The 23,444-nt window shown below is 38.2% G+C and overlaps 1 protein-coding gene across 8 annotated transcripts in view; it reads left to right on the top strand.

Annotated features, from left to right (window-relative positions):
* The window catches only part of UBE2U (ubiquitin conjugating enzyme E2 U), a 58,098-nt gene that overhangs the window by 19,955 nt on the left and 14,699 nt on the right, over window positions 1–23,444 (top strand). For 4 of the 8 annotated variants that reach the window (XM_032302955.1, XM_032302954.1, XM_032302958.1 and 1 more), the window contains 3 exons: window positions 8,702–8,750; window positions 15,099–15,187; window positions 22,465–22,546. In XM_032302955.1, coding sequence (XP_032158846.1) covers window positions 8,702–8,750; window positions 15,099–15,187; window positions 22,465–22,546 — 220 coding nt within the window. Of the gene's footprint in view, window positions 1–8,701; window positions 8,751–15,098; window positions 15,193–22,464; window positions 22,551–23,444 lie in introns of those variants that run through there. The other 4 variants (XR_004276307.1, XR_004276306.1, XM_032302957.1 and 1 more) reach the window with 3 other exon arrangements.

Here is a 23,444-nt window from a genome sequence, read left to right as displayed (position 1 = left end):
GAAGCAGGCTCCCTGCTGAGCAGAGAGCCCGACGCGGGACTCAATCCCAGGACCCTGAGATCATGACCCGAGCTGAAGGCAGCAGCTTAACCCACTGAGCCACATTCATATATTTTTTTAAATTCCAGGGTAGTTAAAATACAGTGTTATATTCATTTTGTGCATACAGCATAGTGATTCAATAATTCTGTACATTATTCAGTGCTCATGAGGATAAGTATATTCTAATCCCCTTCACCTATTTCACTTACCCCCACTGACCTCCCCACTGGTATGAACAAATTTGTTCTCTGTAGTTAGGAGTCTGTTTTCAGGTTTGTCCCTTTTTTATTTTGTTTGTTTCTTAAATTCCACGTATGAGTGAAATCATGTTGTATTTGCCTTTCTCTGACTAACTTATTTCATTTAGTGTAATACCTTCTAGATCCACCCATGTTGTTATAAATGGCAAGATTTCACTTTTTTATGGCTGAGTAATATTCATGTGTGTGTGTGTATTTCACCTCTTCTTTATTCATTCATCTATCAGTGGACATTTAGGTTGCTTCCATATTTTGGCTTTTGTAGATAATGCTGCTATAAACATAGGTGTGCATGTATCTTTTTGAATTACTGTTTTCCAATTCTTTGGGTAAACACCCAGTAATGGGATTACTGGATCTTACGGTAATTCTAGTTTTTAATTTTTTGAGGAATCTGCATACTGTTTTCCACAGAGGTTGTACCACTTTGCATTCCACTAATAGTCAAGTGAGGATTGATTTTTCTTCATATCCTTGCCAGCACTTGTTTCTTTTGTTTTTTATTTTAGCCATTCTGATAGGCATAAGGCGATACCTCATTGTGATTTTGATTTGCATTTCCCTGATGATGAGTCATGTTAAGTATCTTTTCATATGTCTGTTGGTCATCTGGATATCTTCTTTGGAGAAGAAGGAAAAGTTCTCAATTTTTCACCATTGACTATAATGTTAGCTTTGGGTTTTCATATATGGCCTATATTATGTTTAGGCTTGTCCCCTCTAAACCTACTTTGTTGAGAGCTTTGATCATGAACAGATCTTATACTTTATCAAATGCTTTTCCTGAATGTATCCTTTCTCTTGTTAATGTGATATGTTATGTTGATTGATTTTCAAATTTTGAACCACTTATGCATCCCAGGAACAAATCGCCCTTGATTGTGGTGAATGATTTTTTTAACGTATTGTTAGATTCAGTTTGCTAATATTTTGTTGAGGATTTTTGCTTGTATGTTTACCAGAGATAGTGGCCTCTAATTCTCTCTCTCTCTCTCTCTCTCTCTCTCTCTCTCGGGTAGTGGCTTTCTGTGCTTTTAGTATCAGGGTAACAGTAGCCTAATAGAACGAATTTGAAAGCTTTCCTTCCTCTTCTACTTTTTGTAATAGTTTGAGAATAGGTGTTAACTCTTCTTTAAATATTTGGTAGAATTCACCTGTGTACCATCTGGTCCTGGACTTTTGTTTGTTGGGAGTTTTTTAATTATTGATTCAGTTTCATTGCTGGTAATCAGTCAGTCTGCTCAAATTTTCTATTTCTTTCTGATTCAGTTTTGAGAGGTTGTATGTTTCAAGGAGGTTATCCATTTCTTCTAGGTTGTCCAGTTGGTTGGCATGCAATTTTTCATAATAGTCTCTTAAAATCCTCTGTATTTCTGTGGTATCAGTTGTTATTCTCCTCTTTCATTTTTGATTTTGAAATTCCCCCTTCCTACCTTCCTTCTTTCCTTTACTTTCCATTCCTATCCTATCCTAGTGAACCCTTGCCTTTCCTTCCTTTCTTTCTGTTCTTTCCTTTCTTTTCTTCCTTCCTTCCTTCTTTCTTTCTTTCTCTGGCTAAAGTTTTATCGATTTTGTTGATATTTTTAGAGAAACAGTTCCTGATTTCATTGAGCTGTTCTATTTTTAAAAGTTTTCTATTTTGTTTATTTCTGCTCTAATCTTTATGATTTCCTTCCTCCAACTGGTTTTACGTTTTGTGGTTCTTTTTTCTAGCTCCTTTAGGTGTAAGGTTAGGTTGTTTGAGATTCTTTTCGCTTAAGGTAGGCCTGTATTGCTACAAACTTCCTTCATAGAACAGGTTTTGATGCACCCCCCAAATTTTGGACCCTTGTGTTTTCACTTTCATTTATCTCCATATATTTTTTGATATCCTCTTTGATTTCCTGGTTGACCCTTTCATTGTTTAGTAACATATTACTTAACCTCCATGTATTTGTGTTCTTTCCAGAGTTTTTCTTGCAGTTGATTTGTAGATTCATAGTGTTGTGGTTAGAAAAGATGTGTAGTGTGAATTTAGTCTTTCTGAATTGGTTGACTTGTTTTGTGGCTGAACATGTGATCTGTTCTGAAGAATGTTCCATGTGCACCTGAAAAAAATGTATATTCTGCTGTTTTAGAAAGGAATGTTGTAAATATATCTGTTCAATCCATCTGATCCAATGTGTCCTTAAAAGCCACTGTTTCCTTATTGAATTTCTGTTTGGATGATCTATCCATTGATGTGAGTGGGGTGTTAAAGTTCCCTGCTATTATTGTATTTCTATCAGTTTCTTCCTTTATGCTTGTTATTAGCTGCTTTATATTTTTGGGTTCTCCTATGTTGGGTGCATAAATATATACAATTGTTATATCTTCTTGTTGGATTATTCCCTTTATAATTACATAGTGTCCTTCTTTGTCTCTTATTACCATCTTTGTTTAAAATCTATTTTGTTCAATATCAGTATTGCTACTCCAACTTTCTTTTTACTTCCATTTGCATGATAAATGCTTTCCCATTCCTTTACTTTCAATATGCATGTGTCTTTAGATCTGAAATGAGTCTCTTTTAGGCAGCCTATAGGTGGGTCTTGCTCTTTTATCCATTCCATCATCCTATGTCCTTTGACTGGAATGTTTAGTCCATTTACATTCAAATTAATTATTGATAGGTATGTACTTACTGCCATTTTGTTATTTTGTGATTGTTTGTGTAGTTCTCTGGTGCTTTCTTCTCATGGCTGTCCTTTCTTATGATTCACTGGTTTTCTTTAGTAATATACTTGGGTTCTTTTCTCCCTGTTTTATTTGCATATCTATTACCAGTTTTTTATTTGTGGTTACCATTAGCTTTATATATAACATCTTATGCATATAACAGTTTATATTAAGTTGATGGTCATTTAGGTTTGAACCCATTCTTTCCCCTTTCTCGTCTGTTATGGTGTCATACTTTACATTCTTTTAATTTGTGAATCCCGTGACTGGTTTCTATAGATATGTTTAATTGTACTGCTCTTGTGCTTCCTACTTTCCTTACTCCCACTTAGGGGCTTTCCATTCCACTCAAAGATACATCTTTAACACTTCTTGTTGGGCTAATTTAGTGGTGATGAATTCCTTTAACTTTTGTATGTCTGGGAAATTCTTTATCTCTTCTTTTCTGAATGATAGCCTTGCTGGATAGAGTTATTCTTGGGTGCAGCTTTCTTTCCATCAGCATTTTGAATGTATCATGCTACTCCCTCTGGCCTGCAAAGTTTCTGCTGAAAAATCAGCTGATAGCCTTATGAGGTTCCCCTTGTATATAACTGTTTTCTTTCTCTTATTGCTTTAAAATTTCATTTTCACTATTTTTTAAAAATATTTTATTTATTTATTTGAGAGAGAGACAGTGAGAGAGAGTATGAGCAAGGAGAAGGTCAGAGAGAGAAGCGGACTCCCCGTGGATCTGGGAGCCCGATGCGGGACTCGATCCCAGGACTCTAGGATCATGACCTGAGCTGAAAGCAGTCGCTTAACCAACTGAGCCACCCAGGCGCCCCTTTTTCACTATTTTTTGCCATTTTAACTACTGCATATCCTTCTGTGGGACTCCTGGGGTTGATTTTCTTGGGGGCTCTCTGTGCCTCTTGGATCTGGATTTTAGCTTCCTCCCCCATACTCAGGAAGTTTTCAGTTATTATTTCTTCAAATAAATTTTCTCTTCCCTCCTCTCTCTCTTCTTCTGGGATTCCTATGATGCAAATGCTGTTATGCTTAGTGGTGTTACTGAGTTCCCTTAGTCTGTTTTCATTGTTTATTATTTTCTCTCATTCAGCTTGATTTCTTTCTATTACTCTGTCCTCCAGGGCACTGATCCATTTTTCTGCTTCCTCTAGTCTGCTATTTATTCCATTTAGTATATTTCTAATTTTAGTTAATTTTAGTTTTTGAGATCTTCATTTCTGATTGGTTCTTTTTGTTTTTCATCTTTTTGTTGAGGGTCTCCTTGAGGTCCTCCAGTCTTTTCTGAAGTCCAGTGAATATCTTTTTGACTTTAAATTATTAAAATTAAATTAAATTACTTTAAATTATATATCAAGCATATTACCTAATCTTCATTTTGTTTAGCTCTCTTGCTGTGATTTTGTCCTGTTCTTTTATTTGGGGCCTATTCTTCTGTCTCCTCAGTTTGTCTAACTCTCTGTGTCTGTGTCTTTGTGTTAGGAAGGCAAAGTATTGACCTCATGAAGAGGTCCTATAGTGCCCTGCAGTCCAGTATCCCCTGTTCACCAGAACTTGATGACTCAGGGGTATCTTCTATGTGTTTTGCACATAGTAGTAGTACCCTGCAGTCCAGTATCCCCTGTTCAGCAGAACTTGATGATTCAGGGGTATCTTCTATGTGTTTTTCATGCTCTGCTGTTGTGGATGAGCCACTTTTTTCTTCCATCCAGTCATTTGCAGTGGCTCTCTTTTCCTGTTGTAAGCAGGCTTTTGTCATTATGATATTAGTGGGTCAGTCTGGGGCCACTTTGGACTTGAGTCAGACCTGGTATTTACCAGAGATGCAGTAGAATCAAATTACTGGGCACATTCCATGTGTTGTTCCCTGAGAAGCTTTTGTGACTCACTGCTAGGGCCATAGTTGGACTGGCGTGTGTGGTTCTCTTCCCCTCTCCCCGGTTCAGGAGTCACTTTGGGGTGGTTCTGGCCCCTGTTGGGGCTGCTTGCACGTGGCCAGGCTTGTAGTACCACTTTGGATGGGCTCCCACCAAGGGTGTATTTGAGATGGCAGGTCAGCAGGAGAAAGGTCAGGGATTAGGGTTTTAGCAAGGTTTGTGTGGGTCTGTTGTGGGAGGGAATCTGCAACTGCCTAGGAAAACTATCCAGGCTTGGGTGGCATTTCCACAGAAGAACAGGGAGACAGAGAAAGCTATTAGCCAGCTAGGTGGACTGTTGGTGCTGTACTGGTTCCTGCAGATGTCCATGTGTTTAGGTTTGGTGGCAGAGGAGGCAAATGGCATGCAATAGCTCTTTTGTTCTTGGAGAAGCCTCTCAAAGTTCCTTGCCCATCCAGCACGTGCTCTGAGATTGGTAAATAAACTTTCTTCCCATATACTCCAGGTACTTTTCAAACTGCTGCTTCTGTGCAGTATCTCAGCAGGGCTGTTTGTTGTGTTGTCTCTTTAAGGGCAGGGACTCAGTTTCCTGTCACTTTCCTGGCTCTCCTAAAGCAGAGCTTGCTGATTTTTAGTGTTAAGCAGCACTAATTGTTAGGCCTCTCTGGTTTTCAAAGCCAAATGTCATGGGGATTCATCTTCCTCATCCAGGTTCCTTGTCCCTGCAGTGCCTGTTGTGAGGGTCTATTTCTTTCCTGTCTCTGCAACCGTGGTTTCCCTCCATCCTATAGACAGTCTACAGGTCTGTTTGGCTCCTGACAAAGTCTCTGCCCCTCCTACCCTCTTTGATATGGCCCCTTCACTGCCTTTAGCTGTGAAGAATCTGTTCTGCCAATCTTTGGGTTGTTTTCTGGGTTATTTACACTGATGTGGGTATTATCTAGTTGTATCCATGGAATAAGGTAAGCTTAGGATCCTACTCTACCATCTTCTCTGGAAGCATACAAATTGGTTTTTAATGAAACATAGCAGACCTTGGTACTCCACACCTTCCATTGTTGAATGCTGCCCCACCACCACTAACTACCAACAGCTTTCAAAACGTATTTCTCCTGGAACTTATGACTATATTTCCATTTTTTTAAATACTAATATTTCTGGGGTATTCAGTTTTAGATATTATTTATAGGCTTCATCTGAAATTCAGAGATTTGGATTTATACTCCTTCCATCCATATTACTCTCCCTGTCTTCCTAATATAGTTTGGTTACATTAATACTTACTATGGCTTAATGATTATTTGTCACAAAGAACCATAAATGATTCTTTTTCTTTCCTTGTACAAATGGCCCAATTTTTCATTACCTTGCTTTTTGTTTTTTAATATATCTACTATCTATTCTTCCCCTAAAATTTGTGACAAATATGTAAAACAACTCCCATGTAGTCCATCAGTTGTATTTCACTCCCTTGGAGACCTCTTTTCTCTGGCACTGCATTCTCCTCCAGTTCCAGGTTGCAGTTCTCTGGTAGGTATCCTGGGATGAAGCTTTGCCTGTTTCTTAAATTAGAGCTTCTGCTTGATCCTTTGCTTTTGTCTTGCTTGGTTTACTCCCTCATTTTATTGGAGCACTTCTTCTAGGAGCTTGCTAGTACACGAGAGCTGAATCTTTTATTACTTTATATGCCTACTAATGTATTTATTTCACTGTCTTATGTTCACAATTTAGTTTGGAAATTTATTTCAGAATTGTAGAGATCCTATTACCTGGTAGTTTCTTGCTCTTAAGAAGATTGATTTCACTCATATGTCCAATTCTTCACATGTGATTTTTTCCCTTCTAAAACTTTTAAAATTTCCTCTTTATCTCTACGGATCTGAAATTTTTTAAAGATTTTATTTGAGGTGTTTGGGTGACTCAGTGGGTTGACTGTTTGCCTTCATCTTAGGTCATGATCCTGGGGTCCTGGGGTTGAGCCCCATGACAGCCTCCCTCCTCAGCAGGGAGTCTGCTTCTCCCTTTCACTCTGCTATTCTCTGTTTCTCTCTCTCTCTCTCTCTCTCTCTCTCTCTGTCAAATAAATAAATAAAATCTTTAAAAAAATTAAAAATCTTTTAAAAAATAAATAAATGAATTTTTTTTTTATTTGATGAAGATAAAGCAAGCAGGGGGAGCAGCAGGCAGAGGGAGAAAAAGAAGCAGGCTCCTTGCTGATCAGGGAGCCTGAGGCAGGAGCTTGATCCCGGGACCCTGGGATCATGACCTGAGCTGACACTTAAGCGACTGAGCCACCCAGGTGCCCCTGAAATTTTTGGACTTTTTTAAAATTTATTTTTTATTTATTTTCAGCATAACAGTATTCATTATATTTTCACCACACCCAGTGCTCCATGCAATCTGTGCCCTCTATAATACCCACCACCTGGTACCCCAACTTCCCACCCCACCACCGTAGTTTTGTGTGTGTCTGTTTTTTTTCTTTCCTTGCTCATCATATAGGGCAAATATCAAATTTGAATCCTTTAGTTCTGAAATTTTTTCTTATGTAATTTCTTTTATCATTTCCCTCCTCTGTCTTCACTATTGCGTTTTAAATATCTGCATATTTGGATGTAGGATCTACTGATCCAACCCTCTAATTTTGAAACTTGTATTTTTCCCTGCTGTCCATCTCTTGTTTTTTGTTCTATACTCTGGAAAATTTCCAGCAAAATATGTTTCTATTTCCTGCTTTCCTCCCTGCTTATTTGTTTTGGTTGTTATCTTTCATGATACTGACTTTACACAAATTTATAGTGATCCTTGTCCATTGATGGACATATGAAGAATGGAAATCAATCATTAAAAATATTAGAAATATTTGAATACAGACTAGACTTGTTGATGGTTTTATATCTTTCTTTATTAGTTTATTTAGTGAAGACCTATCCATGTCAATAGTCAGGCCTGACTATTTCTCCTGAAAACAATCCTCCAGTCTTGTGCCTAGAGAGAGAGACACTAGTTGCTTAAACTCTGAGAATTGGACAGTGGGAAAGAATAAGGAGTCTGTTCTATCCAATAAGATTTATGTGATTTAATCGCTGCTTCCAGTCCCTCACCATACTCTTATCCTGCTTTGTACCTAATACTTTCAGTTCTGAGTCTCTCTGATTCAGTATCTTTCCTCCTGCCTTAGTAGTGGTGATCATTTGCTTGACAGGGTGGGGATATAAGTATTTGATATCTGCGCTATACCTCCTACCTTTCAAAAGCATTTAACATTTCCAATTCTTGAATTGTTTCTTAAGTTCTGAAGTGTAAATACACATGCTTTTGATTAGTGTCCCCTCCTCATGTCATCAGGTTTCAAATTCCTGGCTAAGACAGTTACCATTTAACATCTTTCCTCTTGGAAAAAAAAAAAAAAAAAAAAAAAGAAAGATTTATTTATTTATTTGAGAGAGGGAGAGAGGATGCAAGTAGAGGGAGGGACAGAGCGGGAGGGAGAAAAGCAGACTTCCTGCTGAGCATGGAGCCCAGTGCAGGACTCCACACAGGGCTAGATGCAGGGCTCATCACTGGGCTCACTCTCACGACCTGAGATCATGACCTGAGCTGAAATCACAAGCCAGATGCTCAACTGACTGAGCCATCCACACATCCCTCATCTTGAACATTTTTCTTACCATTTTTCTTTACCTCTCCTTGAGGTTTTATACTTTATTTTTATTCTTTTATTACCATTTTATTTAGGTTTTGGGAAGAGTTTACATAAAACCGTATATTCATTCTTCCAAGTCAACCAGAATCCTTTTATGTTTTTCTTTACAGTGAGAGATAATGGCCCTGAGTTTCCTAAAGATCCAGATAAAATTATCAGGTAAGTTTTTCTTTATTAATTCCATGTCCGATTCTTTCTTTCTTTCTCCCTCTTGCTCTCTCTCTTTCTTTGCTTTTTATCTCTACACCCAAAATGGGGCTCAAACTCACAAGTCAGCTCAACAGTCGCAGGTCCTACCAACTGAGCCAGCCAAGAGCCCTTAAATCAATAGGGCTGATTTAAATCTTGATATTGATTTTAACCATTTATATATATTTTTTATCATAATTGAATTCTCACTTTTTAATTTAGAAAAGGAAGTAAATCTCTTTTAAAATGCTTTTTTTAAAAAAAATATTTTATTTATTTATTTAAGAGAGAGAGAGAGACCACAAGTAGGCAGAGAGGCAGGCAGAGAGAGAGGGGGAAGCAGGCTCCCCTCTGAGCAGAGAGCCCAATGTGGGGCTCGATCCCAGGACCCTGAGACCATTACCTGAGCTGAAGGCAGAGGCTTTAACCCACTGAGCCACCCAGGTGCCCCTAAAATGCTTTTTTTTAATGTTTTCAGGAAGAATGTGAGAGGTTTTTGAATTCTTTTTAGATGGTTGAATTAAAATTGAACGTAATTATTATGTAATATAATTATATGAACTTGCCTATTCTTTTAATTTTTTTTTTATTGAAAAGGAAAAAAAGGTTGGCAACATAATCAGTACAAACAACTATAGATCACAAAAAGCTAAGTAGTTTAGGAAAAGATAAGGTTCTAGAGGAAAACAATGAGATAAGGGTGAAGCCATTGTATCTTTTAGGAGACAACATGAAAATGTGGCATCAATTTAGCTTTGGACACCTGAACAAGGTATAGATCAGTATTCTCATAATAGTTCTGCAGCATTTAGTTTCTTGAACATTTCTATCAGCCTTAATTTGATAATCAGTCAGATGCAGAAAACAGCCGGTTAACTAGTATTGAAATAACTTGCTTCAGCTTCAGTCTCCTTGACTGGCCCTGTATAAAAGATGAACAAATTATGTAACTCAAGTGGCTTTGGTTTGTGAAGACAAGCATAGTCTGGTGGGTAGTGCACCTGGTTGGCATTGAGTAAAGGACATTGCTGCCCCTTAAACTCGTCAATGTGGAGAGAAGCAACTGACCTCTTCTTGACACAGAATAGACCTTTGGTAAATAGTTGTTGAATGTATAAACACTGTTTTATCCCCTATAACGCATGAAGGTTTTCTAGAATATTACAAAGTTCTTTCTCTTTGTCGTATAATCATTTGCAATGCATGAAGTTACATTGTTAGCATTTACTGATAAGGCAGTAAGAGGAGGCCAGAAGAACTTCTGTGGTTCTGGCTTTGGCAGTTCCTCTGAATGAAACCAAGGATAAATGAAGCCAGAATCAGGTCTTATTTGTAGTGTTCACCTAGTGCTAGCCTGAAATCTCTAGAAATCTTGGGATTCAGTCAAAGCAATACAATCTAGATTTCAGTGCTACTCTATCCTCCTAGTGTAGAGAAGGTTGCAATTTATTGTGTATCTGTGAATCCAGATGTTTACTCCTAGTACACTTGTTATGAGATAAAGCTCAGTTATGTCTAGCTTTTAGTTTTTAGGCCTCATTGTAAAATGAGGCCCTGCAGAAATTATTCCAAGAGAGATTCTATTAGCCTTGTCAATCTAGCACCATATGCTAGAACTTTAGGCTACTTCATGAGCTAAAAGAATTAACCTGATTATAGGAATGGATTCCAGAGGCCTAGCCGACAGTTAAACCCTGTTTCCAAAAGATATAACAAAGCATAGGCAAAGTCTAGTCAACTGAGTAGAATATAGTCAGGGGAATCCAGTTGATATTCAGTAATTAAAAGTGATTTAAGCTTGTGCTTGTCCTCTGGAATGTTTGCAGCAGGGCTGCAGGATACCACTTAACAAGATAGAGAGCAGCTTCTGAGAGAACATCTACTTACTCATTTGTTTAAAATGTATTCGCTGAGCATTTCCTCTCTGCCAGGCACCGTGCTCCCATCCTGGGGACACACATCTGAATAATATGTGATCTTTGGTCACACATGATTTATAATCTAAGATTGGAAGCTGCTCTCTGAAAGGGAGATAGTGCAGAATTATGCAGAAATATCATCTGTCAGTCCTATAGGACCATATAGGGAGCAGCTTCTACCAGAGGATGTAGATGGAAGGCCACAGAGCAAATACTAGGATCACGACTGAGGGGGATGCCAAGGTCAGATGAAATCATATTCAAAATGAGTCATATTGGGTAGAAACTTCTTCCCCTATGGCTTTTTCTCCCCTCCATAGAGGCTTTTACTCTTTCACTAAGTCATCAGTGACTGGTTCCGCTGCTGTCAAATGCAATCCAACATTTCATTGAGCCATACCTAGTAATTATTTTATTACATTATTACTTCTAGTAAGTGGTGTTACACAGACAAGATCTAGATGCTGGAGGAACTTGGAGGGAGAAATATCTTCCTAAAGCTTGGAGTCCCAAAGTGAGGGAAGGGACATATAAAGGTCAGCTTCCAGGAGAAGGTGTTGCCTGAAGTGATTTCTAAAGGTAGAACAGGAATTCACCTGCAGGCAATGGAAGAAGGACATTTAGGCAGCGGCAATAGCACACTCAAAAGCATGGAGATAGGAGAGAGTGCATTTTCCACAGCCTGACCCAAGGGAAAGTAAAATAGAATAAAAAGTGAATCCAGATGCCAGTGGCAACCAAAGTGTATCAGGAGCTGAGATACAAAACCAAAGGGAGGAGGGGAGAAGGGGATTGGTTGCCAGATAGCAAGAGAATAGAAGCATCTTTTGGACATGATTCTACAGACTTTTACTTACTCAGGATAAACGGAGGTGAAGGATGGGTTATGAAATATTACATGTGTTATCTGAGCTAGATCTCCTGGATAACTCGTGCAGCTTCTCCATCAGCACTTGCTCCTTCCCTTTGCACTTTCATGTTATAGAGACAGCTTCTTTCCTTAAACCTCATGAGCCAGCCTCTTCTAGCTTCAGCCTTTCCTCCGGCAGCTTCCTTACCTCTCTCAGCCTTCACAGAGTGAGAGAGTTTGGGCCCTGCTCTGGATTAGGCTTTGTCTTAAGGGAATGTTTTAGCTGGTCTGATCTTCTATCCAGGCCACTCAAACTATCTCATCTCAGCAATAAGGATGTTTTGCTTTCTATCATTCATGTGTTCACTGGAGTTGCACTGTTAATTTCCTTTGAGTGGTATTCCTTTGCCTTCACGACTTGACTGGTTTACAAGACCTTGTTTTCAGCCTATCTCTGCTTTTCATAAGCCTTCCTTACTCTTAAACATGATATTATGTGACTATAGATCCAGAGATTGGTAAGGGCTTAATTAGGAGGCTTGGGTAATGGCTGGGAGGTTGCTTCCATGACCTAGCACTACCCCGACTCTCTTCTTCCCTTAATGATCCTTTTTGTTTCCTTCACTGGCTCCTCTTCACTATGAATTGGTTTCTGATCTTTCTTTTCTAAACACTTACTTACTCTTTCTGTGTTTGTTTCCCCTAATGGCATCATCTATCAACCTTTATGTTGATTTGACCCAAATCTCCTATTTCCAGTCTCAATTTCTCAATCACACTTCTAAAGTTCATCACCTAAAACCCATGTTTAAATTTAAACTCATATTTTACTTCGGAGTCTCTAGATGCTTTCTGTTACTAGAAAAACTAAATGGTCTTCTGGGCTTTAGAAGAATATCTGACCCCAGATTCCTTCACCTTTCACACCCTATCAGAAAACCAGTCCTGGCATTTCATTAGCTTGTCAGAGATTCATCTCCTCCCTTCATAGTCTCTGCTCCTACCTTCTGTTAGCTCTGCTTTTCTTGCCTGAATTACTGCATCTGTTTCTTAACTTGTCTCCCCGCATTTAATCTCTCATATAATCCACCCTGCATCCTGAGGCCAGAAAAAACTCTTACTCACATACTCGGTTCATAATTTACTTGCCTTATTCAAGAACTTCTGATTGCTCTCTATCACCTAATAAATCATTTCTAAGTCAACTCTAAACCATTCTCTGCCTAAATCTGAAGACCTGCATTGCCCAGTTTCACTTATTTTGTCAAATTCCAAATCCTCTGAAATTGGAACTCTCCACCTTAGTCAATTATCTCGTTAGTATCGTCTCTCCCCCCAGCATGCTCTGTTGCACATGCACCATGCTCTTTCCCATCTGAGCTATTGCTAATACTGTTCTCACCCAGATTGCCTCCTCCATCTGTTCCAGATCCATATTCCAAGTTAGTCCTTCCCTAAAGCCTCCAAGACAAAGTTACATCTCTCTCTTCCAACTTTTTTAGTTTACTGCCCCTGCCAAAGAAGTATCTGTCGTCATCTCCAAATGTCTGTTTAAATGATGTAACACTTTACATGTTAATATGTAAAACCATTCTATTTGCTAATTTGGGTATATATCTTATTTTCCCAATAGGATAATAAACTCTAAAGTTCAGTTTTGGATTATCTTCTACTTTTTCTTATTCATAATGGCAATGACAGTATGCAGTAAATTCCTGTTAATGTTTCTGATTATAAACACATGTATTTTTTATACTTCCCTGTAAACTTAGTAGCTTATCTGAATAATCGTAAAAATAGTTACTGTTTTGTTGTTGTATCTTGTATTATTCTTATTTTAAGGCACTGTTTCTTTTACAGAATTGAAAATGCAGTATTCTCAAATGTTTAAGACATTCTGCTTTGTATGTTCAAACTCTACTAAAGTTATACCTTTTAGGGTAATATTTTTAATTATTCTGGGGAAGAAAAGAAAACCCCTGAAGGCTAACAGTTTGAAATTGAACAGGACACCGCTGGGAAGGGAGAGGGTCATGGGTCATCGTCAAACAGACAGAAAAACAATGGAGACGATTGTGCCTAAAGATGGTGTATTTTTTTTCACGAGACAGTGTGTTGACAGTTTCCTTCCTCTTGGGTCATTGTTGTCTGCTAAATGATCTGTGACAGCAAATTGATCACAAGCTTTTTCATGCAGGAGATATAATGCAGCCTTTCATTTTGTTACCTCTGCTGCCAAATGCCGAAACATTTCATTGGCAAAATTAATGTTAGTTTAATATGTCATTTAGTGGTGTAAAGCACCGCGCATAGCTCTGGAAGCAATAATAGTACTGATTAATTTATTGTCACCCTGTTTCAGATTTCTACTAGTGTGACTGCAAAAGCAATAATACATTTGAAAAATGTTACTTTTAAAATTAGACATGTGTAATTATCATTTAAATAAATGATGCGTTCAAGAATTTAGATGTTGTCCCATTCATTTCCAAAATGAGTCCAATATTTAAGGTACCTACAGTTCACCTATAAAAATTAATGCTGGTGTACTTTTTCTAATTGAAAAGTTGCTGATTCCTCCGAAGAGCTAAGAACTTCAAATGGAAAACAGACATAAGGTCTTTTATGTCTGATGTTTCAGCATCTATTTAAGCCAGCTGATTGGTGATTTCACATGTCTGAAAAACATCCCAAAGGAAAATTTTGTTTCTAGAGTGTTGAGAATCTCTGCAATTAAGTTGTTTGTAGGGAAAAAATTAGAAATGCAGTTATTTAAATGCCTGTTAAGCAGATCCCATTCCATATTTTATAACAATATTTGCTCTCCCATTAGGATAGAGTAATATTAGCACAGGGAAGGATAAGTGCAGGGAGGACTGTTAGAAGACTTGTTTTTTTTCCCTGTATGAAAATGGCCAGATTCTGTGTGAAAATGAAACTGATCTCAGTTCTGGTGTTTTACTTCTCCTCACAATGAAAAGGAAATAAAGGTGATCTTACTGAAATTTAGCATAGATTTTTTTTAAAGATTTTATTTATTCATTTGACAGAGAGAGAGAGAGATCACAAGTAGACAGAGAGACAGGCAGAAAGTGATGGGAAGCAGGCTCCTCACTGAGCAGAGAGCCCCATGCGGGACTTGATCCCAGAACCCTGAGATCATGATCGGAGCCAAAGGCAGAGGAGTAACTCACTGAGCCACCCAGGTGTCCCTAGCATAGATATTTAAGAAAACAGTTTATTGTAGAAAGAAAAAATTTGCAAGTATGATGCTTTTCTTAAAATCCTTTTTTAAAGTTAATCTGAAAGGCAGATATCTTAAACTTTTTTTCTTTTTATAATACGAACATGGGTGTACAATTTTTACATTTATTTTGAAATATGTTTTAGAGAGTTTTTCTTTTCTGTGATTTGTATGTATTAGTGGAAAAATTGATATATTAGATCATTTGTTAGAAATTACAAATCTGAAACAGTCTACTCTGATAAAATAATTTTAAAAAGGAAACTTGCAAATACTCATTGTCTGATTTTAATGTATATTTTCAGATCAATTAAAGAAATCTCATTTAATGATTACTACAAGACATGGTCTACAATAGCCACATCAAAAGCCACAGAACACTATAGAAGTTCATGTAAGGTGATCTAGCCTTATCTTATGTCCTTTTGGTATATATTAATCTCTTAATTATTCTCAACTTATCTTGCTTTCAAAGACTAATTGACATATATTTATAATCTGAAGGTGATAAACTTCTCTGTTACCTCTATATAAGAATCATTCAACAACTATTAATTTAGTTCCTCTTTGGTATGGAGTCCTGGACTGAAGTCTTATTAAAAGTCAGGAGAAAGATAGACAATTGGAGGAATAAAAGATGAAGCTATCAATCTTATGAGACTTAACTTTACTCCACCCCAAAATGTGGAGCCTTCATAGCAAGAGGAGACTTTTTGATTTTAAATGCAATTATCCTCAAAGCCAGAGAAAGTACTAAGTAGAAAAATAGTGAGAAAACATATGAACCTAAGGCTTTCAATTCTATCAGTGTAAGGAAAAATCACCTTGTTGCCATCACATATTAGGAGCTAAAAAGACGGAAGGGGAGAGCTGGACAACTTTCTGGTCCCATATAATCAAATCTTTAGTGTGCTGGTTCATGATTTAGATCCAAGTAGGTTATCCAGTCTGCTTCCCTGCTAGCCTGCTGAAATGGAGCATTCAGAAGTGACCCATGACTTCCTAACTTCCAGGTTCAGTGATTACTTTTTAGCTTTTATCTTACTTGTGCTCTTGTTCGCTATGCCTATCTGCCAGTAATTCCCAAAGCCTCATCTTTAATCAGGCCCTCTTATGAATTCTGCGTGCATATTTACAACTGTGCCTTGGACATTTACCCATGTGGGTAACAGGCATCTCCTACTTAAGATATGCCAAAGTGAATTCATCATCTTGCCCCAAACCTATCTTCCCATCGCTATCACCTCCCCTGGTTAGCTGTGGATCACCATTATAGAGTTTCCTTGCCTAAACCAAAATCATAGGCGTTTCTTGGAGCTCTTTACTGCCCAAATTAAGTCTTGTTTACTTGATCTCCTACAACATTAAGAATGTTTGTGTCTCCACTCCACCCTGATGACCACAGCCTTAATCTGTGGTCTCACTGAATTTCATCTCGTTATTGTGATAGTCTCATATTTGGTTTCAATAGAACAAAAGATCACCAAAACAGTTTGTAGTTTTAAGGCACAAGTTAGAGCAGAAAGTAATACCAAGCTTAACAAATATTTAAAATAAATTAGATGAGTAACTTCTAAGAAATTACATGTTCTTTCAGGATGTTGGTTTTTATCTTGTGATCACCATTACCTTCCTCACTAATCATAGATTAGGATTAAGAACAATAATTAAGGTGCTTAAAGAAACACAATCTTTGGCGACACTATCAGTATAAAGAATTTTATTACTTTTGATGCCAGAGTACATGAATAGTTACTTCTTTTCAAAGATTTGTGGTTGAGTACTGCCTAGTCAACTCGCAAACACATCTTGAGTACCTCCTAGGTAGAAACACTGAGGAACTCAGATGGGATCCAGGAGGCAGGAACCCTTAACAGACAAGGCATCCGGAAACAGTTGGCACAATCCAGGAAAAGACTCAGCATCCAGCTCCTTCAACTGTAAAACAAAACAACTGGTAGAAAATGGTATCTTGGGGCGCCTGGGTGGCTCAGTGGGTTAAAGCCGCTGCCTTCGGCTCAGGTCATGATTCCACGGTCCTAGGATCAAGCCCTGCGTTGGTCTCTCTGCTCAGTGGGAAGCCTGCTTTCCCCTCTCTCTCTGCCTGCCTCTCTGCCTACTTGTGATCTCTGTCTGTCAAATAGATAAATAAAATCTTAAAAAAAAAAAAAAAAGGTGTCTTATGGAATAACATGTAAATATATAGAAGCATTTGGGAACTTCAAACTGTTAAGAAAAAAAAAATAGAAGCACATGCCAGAAGTTCAGGGAATTTGGAAATGATTCTCTTGCAACAAAGAATAATTAAAAATGGAAAGAAATAATGCAGTACCACTGACTGCAGTTTCTTCCTCAAAAGAGTTAACACAAAAATGTTTAATTTGGTTCTCATTTCCATGGCTATCACTACTTAGGATGTAATTCATCCCTTTTTGTGAAGGCAATAACTCTAGTGGCTGTCTCCAGCCCAGAAGAATTTCTGCAACGGATTCTAGCCCTTGGTGCAAGATTTCACAATCACCCTGCCTGTTCTTCCCCTAGGACTTGTTATAAGAATGTTTCAGGACTTTTCCTTTAATAACAACGAACACTCACTTTTTAAAAATTGAATTTAAACCTTACATGTGCTGCTGGCCATTTTATCTTTGGATAATTCAGCTGGATAAGATCCAATACTATTTTTTAAGCAGCCTAATTGCCTGGCAATAATAAAGATGAAACTTTGAGATTATAGAATGCTTCTTCAGCTATGAGAAATAAAAGGGAAATTTCTAATAACTTGTTTCTACAGTTACATTCTTTTTTTAAAATTTAATTTAATTTAATTTCTTAGAGAGGAGTAGGAGCAGAGGGGAGATAGAATGTTAAGCAGACTCCACTCCCAGCACAGTCCAGCATGGGGCTCAGTCTCATGACTCTGAGATTGTGACCTGAGCCGAAATCAAGAGTTGGACGCTTAACTAACCGAGCCACCCAGGTGCCCCTCTACAGTTACATTCTTTTTTGGGGGGGGGGGGATTTTATTTATTTATTTGAGAGACGGAGATCACAAGTAGGCAGAGAAGCAGACAGAGAGAGAGGAGGAAGCAGGCTCCCCGCTGAGCAGAGAGCCCAATGTGGGCTTGATCCCAGGACCCTGGGATCATGACCTGAGCCAAGGGCAGAGGCTTTAACCCACGGAGCCACCCTGGCGCCCCTACAGTTACATTCTTATCACTGCAAAGATTATGAAACTCTTATGCATACTTGTAAAAGCTTTTTTATTCATATTGATGAGTGGTTATATTTCGATTTGGGGTATTAACTCTTTTCCATATCTTTATGCTACAAATCTACCCACAGTCATGTGTACCATAGTAATGATAAGTTTATTCATGTACAATGCAGTTTACAATGTTGTTTGTTTTTTTAATCATTCCCATCTTATTCTTTTATTCATTTGTCAACCAGTATTTATTGAATGCCTAATATATGTCATACATAGTAATATATCAAGCCGATGAACCAGGCATTATGATTATTACTCTGTCTTACAGATGAGAAAACCAAGATCAAGAGAAGCTAAGTGGGGCGCCTGGGTGGCTCAGTGGATTAAAGCCACTGCCTTCGGCTCAGGTCATGATCCCAGGGTCCTGGGATTGAGCTCTGCGTTAGGCTCTCTGCTCAGCAGGGAGCCTACTTCCCTTCCTCTCTGCCTTTCTGCCTGCTTGTGATCTCTGTCTGTCAAATAAATAAATAAAATCTTTAAAAAAAAAAAAAGAAGCTAAGTAATTTACCTAAGGTCATACAGGTAGGAGGAAATATTATGGTGGTAAAGAGTGTAAATAAATAGTGGTAAAGAGTGTAAATTCTAGAGCAAGATTGCTAAGGTTTAATCCTGGCTCTGCTACTTATTAGCTGTGTGACCTTAGGTGGGTTTCTTAAACTCTCTGTGCAAGTTCCCTTCCCGTCTGTAAAATGAGAATAATTAGAGCACATACCTCATAGCATTGAAGGACTTAAAATAGTGCCTAGCACATAGTGAGTGCTCAGTGAAGGTGGCTGTAATTAATTAGTACCAGTAGGCTGTGGCTCTAAGGACTTGAACCAGATTCTCTGATTCCACATCTATTGCTTTTTTTTTTTTAAATCATGCTATACTGCCTCTGTAATGTGGTACAAAAATGCTGTCTCTATATGGCCTGAGATTTAAATCTAAACTCTGAAATGCATGCAGTACATTTTTCAAAAATTATTAGTTTATAATCATAGACAATCATATGGGGAAATGTACTGATGATCCACTGTTTCCTGTCCATCAGTATAGAATGACAAATAAAAGTCTGGCAGAGAATGAACCAACACATATGGCTGTGGGCAACAGCACCCTAATGACAGAATATGATCCCCATAAGGAAATGTTTAGGTTAAAGGAAAGAAATCCTTCAGACCAGTGTACTCTGTAATACTGAGTGGAGGCATCCTGGTGCTTGTGTGCTATCATCAGACAGACCAGACACCCTGAAACATCATGGGGATGCTTGCTTTCACCCTAAAAGACTTCCATTCTTTGAGTCTTTGGGCCAGAAATAAGGACAAGTATCTCCAGAATGCATTCCGATGCAAGAGGCAGCAGCATCTCATTGTGATGCAGGGGCTCTCAGTCTTGACTGCTCCTTAGAACCACCAGAGGAGCTTGTAAAAACTCCCATGTAAAAGGCACACCCCCCAGACTAATTACATCAGGATCTCTGGAAGCAAGACCTGGCAGTAGCCATTTTTAAAGCTCCCCAGGTGATTACAATGTGCAACCAAGGTTGGAAAGTCTGCCGTGGGAAGAACGGGATGTTGGAAGTTAGAGATTCCACAGTTCTGTCCTGGTTCTGCCACCTACAGTTAAATGAATTTAGGTTAGTCATTTAACTCCTTGTGCCTCGTTTTTCATGTCTTTCCACTGACTGAAGCATTCCACTGTATTTTAAGTTGTTCTATGGTTAGTATGAGATAGTATGTGTGGAGGATAAAACGTGCTAAGGCAAGTTGATCCTATTACGTTTCTTTGGATGTGACAGTCCCAGCCATGGAAATAAATTTTAGATCAATCTATTCAGATGTTGGACAAGAGATGTGTCCTGGAAAAAACAAAGTAAAGGTGATGTACCGTGATCTTTAGAAGGAAGGGAAGAAATAAGTATATTATGGAGCCAATAGAAGATGTTTTTCTACCACAGACTACAAAACTGTCACAAGGACAAGATATGGTCATGATGGGGAACTTCAGCTTCAAAAACTTCTGACTAAATTTCACTGGTCCTTTCCTCCTACTGGCTTTCATTGCCCCTTCTGCCTGCGTTATTTCCCTCCTGTCACCGTCCCTCATCGAGCATCTTCCAGGTCTAGACAATGGACTGTTTGTTAGAGACAACATACATACTATGAGAAGATTTTTAAGAAGTTTATGGTTGCATGGCAGAATGCCGAATGAAAAAATTATAGGAATAAAATAGGAAGCATTAAAATAAAAGTTTGCATAAATACTGTGGCATTTTTTGTCTCTCAGATGGTAGAGAAAGTAAGGAAGAAAATGAGTCCGTGATATAAGATTAATGGAAATATTCAGGAAGGATGACCATGCCATTTGGGGTTTCATAACATATAAGGAAAAGACTAATGTATATATTCAAATAGAAAATGTGGGAAAGGTGATTTCAAAAAAAAAGTAAGGAAATAGATTAATCATCCTTGAATAGAAACCTAAAATTTAAATTTTGTCTAACTGGTAAGAATAGCCCCAATGAGAAGACATTACTCAATTTTCTATTTGTTCCTCTGTAAAATGTATATTGTAATGGTAACCACCTACTTTACAGGTGCCCAGTGTGTAGGAAGAACTCTCTTACTATGAGTTATTATAATCATCTAAAGGAAATAATGAGACCTCACTAAGAACCCTGCAGAGCTCAGATTGCCTTCCTTAATGAGGGGAGGAACATAAGTCTAAATAGCAACAAAAAGAATATTAATAAAGGATATTAAGAACATGTATGTTCTTAATAGGGGCACCTGGGTGATCCAGTTGGTTAAGCATATGCCTTGGGTTCAGGTCATGATTCTGGGGCCTTAGGATTGAGCCCCACCCAGTGCTCCCTGCTCAGCGGGAGTCTGCTTTTCTCCTTCCCTCTGCCCCTTCCCCTACTTGTGCTCTCTCAAATAAAATAAATAAAATCTTAAAAAAAAAAAAAAAGAATGTATGTGTATTTGTGTGTGTGTGTGAAAGAAGAAAAAAAAGTCAAAGCCAGAAACTAGCTAGTGAAAATTAAGTAATATTAATAGAAGAAAAGGAAAACTATTTAGTTTAATTGTTTCTATCAATGACATATTTCATCAGGCTAGCAGAGGTTAATGAATCATTGTTTGAAGGAAGCTCCAGATAAAGGTAAGACTAGTAGAAAGCATCTGGTCAGTTAAATTGTTCAAGACTAAACCAGGACAATTACAAGAAATAAGGAGATGTTAGATAGATAGATAAGGTGTGTGTGTGTGTGTGTGTGTGTGTGTGTGTGTGTGTGATCTAGCCTTTTTTTTTTTTTAAGATTTGATTATTTATTTGATAGACACAGCAAGAGAGGGAATATAAGCAGGGGGAGTGGGAGAAGGAGAAGCAGGCTTCCCACCGAGCAGGGAGCCCAGGACCCTGGGATCATGTCCCGAGTTGAAGGCAGATGCCTAATGACTGAGCCACCCAGGCACCCCATATGATCTGGCTTTCAACAAATTTTAAGTTAATTTGATTGAAGGCATAAGGCTTATAATTAACAACGAATGTATGTGCCAGTGGTGTAATGTTGTTTCCAGAAAATACTACTGCAGATTTGAGATGAATTGATAGAAGTGTAGCACACAGGTCAAGGGAGGTAGTAACCTGCTTATACCTTTGCTATTCAAAACAAATCAAGATCCTGAGCCAGTTCTGGATGTGAACTTTAATAGGAACATTAACAAAGTTCACTACCTGGATGGTTAGGTCTCTAGAAGCCATATCTTAAGATAAAGTTGAGGGAACTAAGGCTTCTCTGAGAGCTATCTTCAATATTAGAAGAGCCCTCTCCCATGGGAAAAGGGTAAGCCTGGTTAGTATTGCTCCAGAGGTCAGAACTAGGACCAGTGGAAACTCAGCACTCAGATTAAAAAAGACATTATGGCCTACTATCTGGCAATGGAATAGGCAGTTTCCCAACCACAGGGAGGGGAGTTTTCTGTCATTGGCAAGGGATTGATTCATTCAGAGGCTGGACTGAGTGATTATCCGTTGACAAATCTTGCTTTGTAGAAGATCAAGACCTATGTAATGTCACTTCCAACTCCAAGATTTTATTTTTTTACTCATAGTGCTGAATTAGAACTTTGTTAAACTATGGTATCTGTAGTTTCTGTATGAGTTATTTTAATGCTTTCTTCATTACTATAAATGGTATATAAACAAGTGTTGTTATAATGAAAACTTTGGAAGAAAAATCTTCTTGTTTCAAAGTTCAAGGCGAAGGAAGAAATTTGTAAAGTGTCTGAGCATTGTAGTATGACTTGGACTATATAGGGTATATCATTGCCATATATCAACTTAATGAAAAGTAAATTATTTTAAACTTTGAGCTATTATTAAAGAATGCTCCTTTTTCAAAACTCTAATTTCAGTGCTTGAAGATCCAGATTTTATTGTAGAGTATTATAAGTGGAAGAAAGCTGAATTAAAACATCCTAAAGAATGGAATTTAAAGTAAGTACTTTGTATTGCAATATATATCATTCTACTTTCTACTGTCTAACTGAATCATCAGAAGAAATCTTTGGAAGTAACAATGGATGCCCTTTTCTAAACATGAGAACAAGAATTAGACATGCCATTTTTTCCTTTCCTATGAACCCAGGTGGGAAACATCTTTGCTACTATTAACCTTAGAAATGTAAGTTATTTGACCAGCAAAAGGGGGTTTATTTAGGAATAGCAGAGAATAGCAGCTGGGGATTTGCAAGCTAGGTCTAAACCACAGGGCAAGTCCAAGAAATATAGGAAGAGGAATGTCGCTTTGTAGAGAAGGAGGAAGTTGGGAGGAGTTTGAAAGGAAGACCTTTGGAGAAAAGCGAGTGTTCAGAATGATGCCTGTTGGTCATTGGCTGAGTTGCTGGAGTAGTCAATTTCTTACAGTAGATGGAATGTATATCCTTCCCTCAGTCTGTGATTGAGGATTTTGAGGATTTTTTTTCTGTTGATGATTCTTCTGCTGGAGTCTGTAATGGACAGTTCTTATCATTGATGTGGGTAGTAGAGCTCCACCTTCTGGCCCCCCAACTCCATTTTAGTAAGGGTTCCCTTCATCAGTTTTCACTTATTTTTTTTTTAAGATTTTATTTATTTATTTGACAGACAGAGATCACAAGTAGGCAGAGAGGCAGGCAGCGAGAGGAGGAAGCAGTCTCCTGGCCAAGCAGAGAGCCGGATGCGGGGCTTGATCCCAGGACCCTGGGATCATGACCTGAGTCGAAGGCAGAGGCTTTAATCCCCTGAGCCACCCAGGCGCCCCAAGTTTTCACTATTGACTGCCCAAAATAGAGATGGGCATGAGTAAAGCACTCTCACAGTACTCTCTGCATTAATTCTCTTACTCCTGTTCCCA

Source organism: Mustela erminea, chromosome 10, assembly GCF_009829155.1.
Source record: "Mustela erminea isolate mMusErm1 chromosome 10, mMusErm1.Pri, whole genome shotgun sequence".
Lineage (NCBI taxonomy): Eukaryota > Metazoa > Chordata > Mammalia > Carnivora > Mustelidae > Mustela > Mustela erminea.
The sequence above is the reverse complement of the archived record's forward strand: the minus strand, read 5'-3'. Positions and strand labels throughout refer to the sequence as shown.